This window comes from Haliotis asinina, chromosome 6 (assembly GCF_037392515.1).
Source record: "Haliotis asinina isolate JCU_RB_2024 chromosome 6, JCU_Hal_asi_v2, whole genome shotgun sequence".
Taxonomy (NCBI): domain Eukaryota; kingdom Metazoa; phylum Mollusca; class Gastropoda; order Lepetellida; family Haliotidae; genus Haliotis; species Haliotis asinina.
Window position 1 is genome coordinate 4,803,618 of NC_090285.1, and position 11,383 is coordinate 4,815,000.

Here is an 11,383-nt window from a genome sequence, read left to right on the forward strand (position 1 = left end):
ATGTTAAAGTCAGAACATGGTGAGCCTAAACTGTACTGTCGATGTCTAATGTGTGTAAAGTTACCATTTAATTGTGATGGGATCTTTAGTAAAGCCACATCCAAAGTTTCACATATGTGGGTAATGTAGTTCACGACAAATAAGTCACCACAACACATTGGGCTATAATATTTGTAAAATGTTATTTGGTACCCCTTGGATGGTATGTCCTCGAGTAATATCATATAAGATATGATTACACGATGCCATTTAGAAAGTGGTCAAATGCAACATATGTCATATTTGGGATTTCACTTTCTTAGTAAAGTACAAATTCTAGTACTCTTTTTCGGTTGAGTCCCATCCGGGATTCGAACCCGCACCCTCAGAGTCAGGCACCTAATCGCCAGCACACAAAGTCAGCCGCCTAGCCCGCTCAGCCACCGCGACTTCCATGTGGTAAGTCTGTGGTGGCTGAGCGGGCTAGGCGGCTGACTTTGTGTGCTGGCGATTAGGTGCCTGACTCTGAGGGTGCGGGTTCGAATCCCGGATGGGACTCAACCGAAAAAGAGTACTAGAATTTGTACTTTACTAAGAAAGTGAAATCCCAAATATGACATATGTTGCATATAAGATATGTTCAGAATGATATAGAATATATCCCCGTCATAATCAACAGCCACAGATTTGGATTACTTGATTTAGATTTAGACATGGACTGTCATTGACTACACTGCATCATCACCTGTCTGCAGTACTATCATCAGTCGCTACAGCACATCATCGCTTGGCTACAGCACATCATCACTTGGCTACAGCACATCATCGCTTGGCTACAGCACATCATCACTTGGCTACAGTACATCTTTTGGTTACACTACATCATCACTTGGCCTACTTTCAGCATGACTCGGCAGCAGCACGTCATCACTCAGCAGGAGTAAGCACTCAATCGAAAGTCGTACATGAACACTCACCTGACGTAACAATATTATCCGATCAACATCCTTCGCTTGCAGTACACTCTTGTTAACGTAATGATTTTCACAAATACTGCAATTGCAAAACATCTCTTTATGTGTTCTAAAGAGTATAAGAAGTGCATGAACAAGCATATCAAGCAGTATCAAAATTATATCAACTGATTAGTGGAAAGCAAAAGCATAAGGCTAAAGGACTTTCGAAAATGTTTACACAAAGTAAAGTCTACAAACTAAAGGGAGATAAGTCATATGGACCCAAACGCATATGAACCAAATGCGACATTCATCAGATTCAGTAGCCTGATTGGTAAGTATTGTGAATAACAGACTTAACACTTTTCATAAAACATTAACGTATTACCCCTTGCCCAGACGGGTTTCACAAATGTCCACTCAACAAATGACAACACCTTTGTTATGAATATGCTCAACCAATTACTAAAAAAGTAGCAAAAGTGTTCGATAGTGTTTGGAGGGTTGGGCTACTCAACAATGTAATTAATGGTAGATTTTTAACTCTTGTTCAAATAATGTATGCTAATATTAAATTGTTTGTACTATCCTTACTAATGATAGATGATTCTGCCCCGTAAATGTTTAATGCCAGTGGTTAACTTCTTCTTAGGTAGAATCAATCCTAAAGGGTCAATTTTACCGAAGTTGGAAAGCTGAGATAGACAACAGCCCTGAAGTTTTCTATTACAGATACATTAAAAATCTTTAGAAAATTATCTCCTTCTTCAACCTATGTATAATTACCAGTTTTAAAATACGAAACGTGTAACCATAACGTATTTGTTGAAGTTGGCCGTTGCCATGGCATTGATCGTCAAAACAGAACCTGCAGTCTCTGTAGATCACTTGCTGTAGCAGATGATTTTCATTATTTATTTAAATGCTAAGCTTTTACTGAACAATGAAATAAATACATTCCCATTAAATGCTTAATATCTTTCCCTAACCTAATAACGTATAAAGCATATTCTTGAAGCAAAACCTGGAGCAGTGAAGAAGATCTAGCAAACTACCTAAACCTAGTTGCTAAAACGTGAGAAAACACTGAATGATATATGTCGTCTTTATGTTGTAAAACTATGCTTGTACTTTCTGCCATCTTGCCTTTATGTATATGTATTGTATATGTTCATAATGTTTCTCTTGCACCACCTGCAGTATATTTTTGATAATTAGAGAGTTCGAGAATACTCTTAGTTATCGTAACATAATGGATCATGGATGATTCCAGAAAGCTAAAAATTTATCGGAAAGGTTCCAGTTGAAAAAAGGCCACATTGGTTTAAAACTACTAGCCCCATACACTGACAACGAGCGCTGGGCCGCTGGGCCGGCGATTATATGTCGCTAAACAAATGATCTTCTTGTTCCTATTGTATCGCAACGTTGGTAGGTTGGCTGGTTTGTTTAATTTGTTGTGTATCGCTGCACTCCGCAATATTCCAGCTATACGGCAGCGGTCTGTAAATAATCGGCCAGACAATCCAGTGATCAACATCATAAGCATCGTTCTACGCAATTGTGATACAATGACCACCCGATCCCATTAGTCGCCCCGTCCGGCAAGCCTGGGTAAGTGAAGACCAGTTCTAACACGGATGGTCACGAGTATAGAGAGGATCTAGGCATAGTGTTCTTGTTAACATTGCGATGATCCGAACAGTATTACTTTCGGGGGATAGCTCTTAGTTGGAATTCAGGTGGCGCATTTGTTAAACCCAGTATTCCTTCCAGTGGAGGCTTAACCCCGTTTACTGGGACGAACTTGAACTTCTGAATCATGGTGGTGAGGAAGAGGAAAAGCTCCATCCGGGCCATTGCTTCTCCCAGGCAAATCCTTCGACCTTAAAATATGAAAACAAAAGTTCAGTTCCATTACCGCATGTATGTATGTATGTATGTATGTATGTATGTATGTATGTATGTATGTGTGTGTGTGTGTGTGTGTGTGTGTGTGTGTGCGCGTGCGTGCGTGCGTGCGTGCGTGCGTGCGTGCGTGTGTGTATGTATGTATGTATGTGCGTGTACGCGCGCGCGTGCGTGTGTATGCATGCACGTATTCATGTATGTATGCACGTACGTGTGTGTGTGTTTTCGTGTGTGTGTGTGTGTGTGTGCGTGTGTGTGTGTGTCCATGCCACTCTATGAAAGGAGCCTATGAGCATGTACTTATGTATGTGGATACAGGTCTGTTGCATACGATATGTAGCGTTTATATGTAACTCACCCAAAGAAAAAGGGATAAAATCCTCTCTCTTCTGAATCTTGCCTTCGCCATCAAGGAAGCGATCCGGCCGAAAGTTTTGTGGGTCTCCCCATACATCCTTGTCTTGGAGGACTGAATCAAGGTTCAACAGGATTGTGACCCCTTTCGGGAAGGTGTATCCTCGGAACTGTACATCTTGTGGAACTGTGTGAGGGCCAGCAACAGGGGCAATATTGCCGTATCTCAAGGTTTCCATAATGGTGGCCTCAACGTAAGGAAGGTTCGTCTTGTCTTTCATGGATGGTGGTCTGCTCTGACCGACGTTTTCCAGAATCTCCTGGAAGCACTTCTCTTGTACATCCGGGTAGTGTAGGAAGTAGACTAGCGCCCAACGTATTGTGGTGGACGTTGTCTCTGTGCCCGCAGTGAACAGATCATAAATAGTCTGCGCCAGATTCTCCACTGCCAACATGAATGTAATCTTTAGTTTAAGTTCAAATGACAAATGTAAATTACTCATATAAACACAACACAGAAACACAACAACTACATGCGAAATGCGAAAATACTGTAACAGAATCGGCCATGTTTTCACTAAAAGATTCTAAAAGAAAGGTCATCTTCCCCAGTCAGTCAGATTGACTTTTTACAGAACCAACAATGCTTTTTTACAAAATTCTCGATCAAAGTTAAAATGAAAGGCCAACATATAAAAAAATAATATGTGTTTTATATATATATACCAATATATACCAAATTCATTACACCATTATCTAAAATGATGTACTAGTTATATGTTTGAAAAGGAAAACAAAAAAATTAAAAGTAAGTATCCAGCGGACCTCTCTGTACATACCATGAACATCTTCAGATAATAAAACACACTTACAGTCTAATGTCGTTGTTTCTTGTTTCTGTTGGCGATGTCGCATCTCCTTCAAGTAAACATGGATAAAGTCGTCCCGATTTTCCTCATCGTGATCCTTTAAGTGATTCGTAATGGAAGGATTAATTAGCAAATTTTTCACAAGATCTATGCTGTCCATTATTTTCCTGAACTTGAATGGGTCACCAGGCAAATATCGCACAAAAGGAAAAACGCTCAGTATTCCAGTTACTGCGCTATACTTAAAAAAATCATCCATTGCTTTCAGAAACGTGACGAAGACAGGGTCGGTATATTCAAAACGTTTGCCAAAGACAATGGAACAGATAATATTTGATACGGCATTCTGCGCTAAACGGTCTATGTGGAAACCTTGGCCTTTCTGTTCTTCTATGGCCAAGACAAACTGTGCGATTTCCTCGTGTATTTTGTCCTCCATGATCATTCTTCCAGCCCCAAACTCTCGCAAAGTGTTGAGAGCAAAGCGCCTTTGTTCATGCCACAAGTCCCCGGAAGATCCGACTACTCCTGTTTGCAAAATATAGTGAAATAGAATTCAACCCTATGCCGTAGCATAAATGGCACTGTATGTATGTATGTTGGAGACATTTGTAGAACAGTGTTGTATGTGAATCACGTTGTTTCTGTTAAGACTCATTTCAGGACGGCGGTGACCTGGTTACTATATCAAGACTGGGAGACAAGATTATCGAGTAAGGTTCTGAGCCTACTCCGGAATATACCAGTACAGTGATGTCAGAAGAACTGGAGGAAACTTTTCATGTACACAAAACGGATCTCAATCTGGTCTTTGCCACCTCACATACTCAGGTGTTTTGCCTATTTTGAATGCCAAAGCACTGTTGCAGCGATGTGAATCTTACCATCAATATCTTTGTAGCTACAGTCAATGTTATTATATTATAGTTATATTGAATTTGTATTGAGACGCTGTTTCATACCGTCATTGTAATTTCTTTGTATAACGAGGTATAACATTGTTCAGGTATACAATGCTGGGAAGGTATGACATTAGTGAGCTGTATTGTACCAACAAGGTATGACATGAATCAGCCGTATAATGCTGAAAAGGTGTGACACGGGTCATTTGTACAGTGCTGCCAAGGTATGACATAGTTCAACTGCATGTTGCTGAAAAGGTATGATGTGGGTCAGGTGTATGTTGCTGCTAAGGTATGACGTGGGTCAGCTGTATAGTGCTGCCAAGGTATGACGTTTGTCAGCTGTATGTAGCTGCCAAGGTATGACATGGGTCAACTGTATGTTGCTGCCAAGGTATGACATGGGTAAGCTGTATGTTGCTGCCACGGTATGACATTAGGGCAACTGTATAGTGCTGTGAAGATATGACATGGGTCAGCTGTATAGTGCTGAAAAGGTATGACATGGGTCAGCTGTAAAGTGCTGTGAAGGTATGATATGGGTCAACTGTACTTTACTGCCAAGGTATGACATGGGTCAGCTGTATGTTGCTGCCAAGGTATGACATGGGTCAGCTGTAAAGTGCTGTGAAGGTATGATATGGGTCAGCTGTACTTTGCTGCCAAGGTATAACATGGGTGAACTGTATGTCGCTGCCAAGGTATGACATGGGTCAACTGTAAAGTGCTGTGAAGGTATGACATGGGTCAGCTGTAAAGTGCTGTGAAGGTATGACATGGGTCAACTGTATAGTGCTGTAGAGGTATGACCTGCGTCGGCTGTTTAGTGTTGCTATGCGTCGATGGTATGCACGTGCTAAATGTCTATGATGGTATGGAAATACATAAAGGTAACAACGGGCGTAAACATGGCCTCTAAATGTTTATCATAGTAAATCCTATTCACTGGATAAAAGAGTTATGTCCAGAACATTTCACATCTGTCAAAATTTAATAATTTCGTATCTCTGTGATTATTGATGGTAGATGTTAAAGGCACACTACAACGCCACACGTCTCTAAAAATAAAGATTGCAGTTCAATATATCGCAACTTGTGACCGAGGCTGGTTCGGGTAACACCGAAAACACAGCATTCGACAGTTCTTGATGTACGGAGCCATCGTTTACATTCCATACACGGCAAGTCTCGCCTGTTTGGAAGCTGTTCGTCTCCAAGTTTCAATTATCGAGTTTAGGCAAGTCGCAGGGATAATAAGTCTTTTATCGAATCAGTAGGAGTGAGTGAGTCAATATTTAACGTCACATCGGCAAAGTCTCAGCCATATCGTGACGAGTCATCAGTAGGAAGCTTGTATCAAATATATATAGCATAGACCAAAATACTATTGAAAAAGCGTGACATTGTGCCGTTAAACACCCTGTTTTTGTCGTTCAGATGCCCTCTGTAAACCTACTATATCGAATTCGGCTTTTGCAATACCCACATCTAGCAAAAATTGAATGCATCTTATCTGTGTTCGTGTACACACATATTTTCACTTTCACCAACAATGCAGTACAAAAAGGTAAATGACACAACCAAACACAAACTGCTTACAATGTACGTGATTTGACGATGGTTTTAGCAATGACGATTATTGGCACTATTAACGTTTTCATTATGGCTGCCGTGGCTGTCATGGTCCAATGGTTAGAGCCACTCTTAAAAAACCTTTAGTTCAGTTAAAATTTGAAGAAAACGCACCTTTTCTCCTTGCGAAGAAATCAGTCAAAAATGTATGTGGCCTGTCGGAGAAGACGTCGGCGTTCTTGACTATGGCTTCTTTAAGGACGTTGTAGCCATTGAGGACGATGACAGGCTTGTGAAAGACATACAGACTGAAAATGTCGCCATACTTCTGTCGAAGGTTCTTAAACAAAACACGTGAATCAGTCTCCATTGACAGGGCGTTCCCCAGGAACGGAAGGAGAGGGGGGCCAGGAGGAAGTCCATTGGCCCGCCTCGTTGACAGCCATAACACTGTCAGCACCACGACCAGAAATAAGGCAACTGTTGTAAATCCAAAATCCCACATGATGATTGTGTGCTGGTTTCCAACCTGTGTAAAAGCTGACTGGAGAGAACGAGACTAAGTACAGCTGTCGAGTGGCGCATTTATAAGAACCACGACTCTCCGATTTATAAGAACGCCCCTTATCAATGTTTGCACAGCGAGTCAGCCAATAAGCGTCGTGCACATGCCTTGTACATGTGTCAAGTGGCCAAGGTTTGACTCCCAGTTATGGACAGGTGCAACGCACCGTCAGTGTATGTATTTGCCTTCCAACTAAATGAAATAGACACTGTGGTTGTTTGTTTCATAAAGTAAGCTCAATAGTGAATTCTAGACGCCTTGAATTCGTTTACGCTTCCAAATTAAGTGGGTTATCGTTTCAGCTTCACACTGAAAAAAGAGCATACGTTTCTATATGTATAGTAGCTGTTATATAAAAATGAGTTAGTTAAAGAACATTCAGTGAATAGTTCCGACTTTGGGTCATTTCAATTTGGTACCTGATGTTTTATGAAGTGCTTTTATACTTTAGTTCTTTTTATGTTTAAATTTAAGGTGAATGTCCTTTTCATTCAGGAAAGACACTTTGCACATGTTTGTTGACAACAACCTGGATTAAGTGTATAAAGGCTGTGTATTTGTCTTTTTGCACACACTTTTAGCACACAGATCCACAGTCCATTATACTGATAACATTATTGGGGCGGGGTATTTAAAGGATCCGTTAGGCGTTAATGTATAAATCGTGTGTAATAACTGCTATCTTTACTTTGATGATTTTGCTCAAACTTTGACCTACAGATGTCCCATATACTGACAACAATGTGCAACAGATCATTTTATAGGTCGTTAAGGAGTGTGTATAACAATTTCCTAATATACATTTCTGCAGATAATGCATCTGTATTTGATAATCGGGTACATATATGAATCCAGAGTTTCTCGTGTATAGCCGATGTAAATACAGGACGTTCATTTTTTCACGTGTGAACAATGTACTTTGTTTCTGTGATAGTATCATAATGACACGTGATCCAGTCGTCTAAGTTGCAGCTATTCGCGGTGTAGAGTTGCGTCCCTTGAGCACACCTATGAAACCTATGAGTGTTGTTTCGGATCCTGGTTTGTCATAAGTTCGTTTCTAGGTTTGTCTGCACCTCGTTTCTTTCACCACAATGGTAAAGTCTGAGTCCTCCTACACTGATCTAACGACGTGATGTAAGCGGAATACTGCTAAAAGCTGCTTCAACTAATTAGCTCATAACTCAATTTTCGCCTGAACCTTAGCTGCAGTGCGCTGTGCAACTTTACACAGGTTATACACTCCACAAGACCCGTGTTTTTGTCATGATTCCTAACTCCCCTTGGAAGGAGCCACTCAACCCCACTGGGCGCCCAAGTTGGCAATCAGCTCATTTAGTGGGTATAACCTGTCAGGGGCATTGTGGGTATTTGGTTCAGCGGAGGTCAGAGGGTAGCAGAGAGGGAAGGGGAATGAAGTTAGTTATGATAGTAATATAGTAATAGTCCTCTTATATGGAGCTCATAGCCAGGCACATTGCTTGCTCATGGCACAATGTACATTACTAACCTCCAGTCAAAGGACGCTATCATACTTCCCAAGTCTTCTTCAGCTCCCTGGGGATCATACAGCTATGCTGTCTGGTAGACACAATGAACTGAACACTCACAGTGCCAGCACATCCTCACGGGTACCCATTTTACAGCTGGGTGAACTGAGACAATGTGCATCTTTAAACCTTGTCTACGAATGCTACGCAAGTGTGCCCACCTTGGGACCTGAACCTAGGTGCCTCCGCCAGGGAGGAGACCCGTGTAGAATATGTCTTCAGGGGTAGAATATGTCTTCTGCAACCCATGCTTGGAACAAAAGGCGACTATGCTTGTCGTAAGAGGTGACAAACGGGATTGCGTGGTGGGGCTCGCTGACTTGACAGACATGTCATCGGTTCCCAGTTGCGAAGGTCGATGCTCATGCTATTGATCACCGGATTGTCTGGTCTTACTCTTGATTATTTACAGGCCGTCGCCATATAGCTGGAATATTGCTCAATGAATGCATGTAAAGAAACGCATTCGTTTACACTACAATACTCAAGCGATTCTGCGATACTTAAACTTCCATATGTATCGCGACAGGGTATGGATTTGACTTAAGGAATGAAATACCCACATTCAAATTGACTCGTGTTCATATAAATATCCACGGAAGACTGTACTTAATGCTACTTATTCAATACATAGTTGTAATTCTTGAAGTGGATTAACGGTCTGAATTGGCCCTGTGTGTGCTGTATTTACATGACATAATAAAATCTGTTCATGTTAACATGTAGAGATCAACACTGTAACACATTTTTGTATACAAGCACAACCCTAACACTGTGAAAGATTTGGGCTTTAAAGGAATTCTGAATTATAGAGGTTTCTAGGCTCATTTTGAAAAACAGTGCCCCTGTAAAGAAAGTGGCACTCGTACGTCTGTTGGTCTCAACCGAAAAGCCTGAAAAGGAAGACTAGTTAAAACAGTCCTCCCTGAATGGGGTACGTTTCCACTTATGTCGTAATATGATCAGTTCGTTGCAGAAATTCACGAAAGATTCGTCTTCAGAAAGTATTATGCCTTGTAAGTGTATTATCGATCGAAAGCTTCATTTCATCGTTCCCTGAATACTTAGATAGGTGCTCATGGTATCAACCACTGGGTTGTTTGGTGGAGACGACGTTATTCAAAGACTATTGTTGTATAGCGGGAACATTTCTTGAGCGTGTCTTTCGATACCAGGGAAACAAGTACGTCATTGTCTAAGGTGTCGTTGGAGGAAAGTTGTATTTCTCAGAAGCAAGCAAACTCATTAGTGTATGGGCGAGTTGGGTTTTACGCCGCCTTTAGCAATATTCCAGCAATATTGTGGCGGGAGACACTAGAAATGAATCGAAACGTGGCCTCCGACATGACAAGCCAATGTTTTAAGCACAGGGCTACCACGCCGCCCCGACGATCTCATTAAGAGAGGGCAACCTATTATTGTTATATAAAATCAATATTCATGATCATTCGCCATGACACTATTATGAGAGACTCTTATCTTTTCTAAGGTAAATTCCGATAAGACGTTTCACGCTAATGTTCTATTTACTGCACTATGACCAGTGCAACGCCAGGACAGGGGTTTTGTGTCTAGCTACAGTGCATTCAGGGACTTGACTGGCGGGGGCCAGTGTGTCACAATGCTCAGTGCAGAGATGTAACTATTCACACATCCGTGGTGGGTAATCAAAAGCCATCAGTGCAGCACATATGAATCACTCCATCCGCTTGAGATGTCTGTGTTATTCTACCACATAACAGATTCAGATGCATTGCCCTCTTTGTACGGTATATTTTGGAAATCTCTCTTCAGTTTTATGCGTAACCAAATTGAGTTTTCCAGAAGGCTGTATCGAATGATTATCATTCCACGCGTTGCGGAGCATGAGGAAAAACAACCATTGTACAGCATTCCGGTTGATGCTTGCAGAAATAAATGACTGTTTGTGAAAACGACCTCACAAGAGAAATCTGTTTTACATGGCTAACGTCGAAGATGAAACTGATCATTGGGGTATAACTGTGTTCCAAATGTCGTGTTTAATGCTGATGTTGGTAGGACAACTGTTCCAATGAATGAGAAAGTTCGAATTCTAATCCTATATCCTGCTTAGGTTAGTTGTGTCTAGGTGAATTGCCCCCTTATCCCCTATCGTCATACCAGTCATACGCTTAGGGTGGATGGACCCTCACTCTTTGTCATTACTTCATACACTGATGCACATTGTGAAATCGGTTACCACATGTTACAGTCAGATTGTGAAACTGGTCATATCGTGAAATGACTAAAAATACCAGCCTTTTCGTGAAATGACTAAGAGGGCGAGCCATTTCACGTCATTTTGTGTAACAACAAGCAATACACAGTTATTGTCTGGTGTGGCTGCTTTCGACATTGCAAGTGTCAAAGTTTCAAAATGACGCAAAATGGCTGGCCCTCATAGTTATTTCAAGAAATTACTGATGTCACAATCTGACTCAACTAGTACATGTATAATATCAAGAGTGCGTTCTCTGCATGATAAAACAGGTCGTTTAGATAAGTCGGTGTTACATTACACGTTATACACAGAATAGGTTGCTTTCCGAGTGTGTTTTATATTGTTTTTGTCGTTGTATACAACAAATTGGTTGTAATCTACATGATAAAGAAAGTAGTGCATTTAGTATGGTGGCTGAATAGGGCCTTAAATTTTGCAGGCGAGAAAGCGATATCGCGAGACGAGAAAACGATAATACGAGAC

General features: G+C 41.1%; 1 protein-coding gene across 1 annotated transcript; it reads right to left on the reverse strand.

Moving 5' to 3' along the window:
• Positions 1-1,033: 1,033 nt before the first annotated feature.
• LOC137286521 (cytochrome P450 2B4-like) lies at positions 1,034-7,305 on the reverse strand. Its single transcript, XM_067818435.1, has 4 exons — positions 6,718-7,305; positions 4,073-4,597; positions 3,205-3,645; positions 1,034-2,821 (listed from the first exon to the last, which is right to left on the reverse strand). Exons 1-4 carry the CDS (start codon positions 7,046-7,048, stop codon positions 2,643-2,645), a joined length of 1,476 nt encoding a protein of 491 aa, XP_067674536.1. The 5' UTR covers positions 7,049-7,305; the 3' UTR covers positions 1,034-2,642.
• Positions 7,306-11,383: the final 4,078 nt, after the last annotated feature.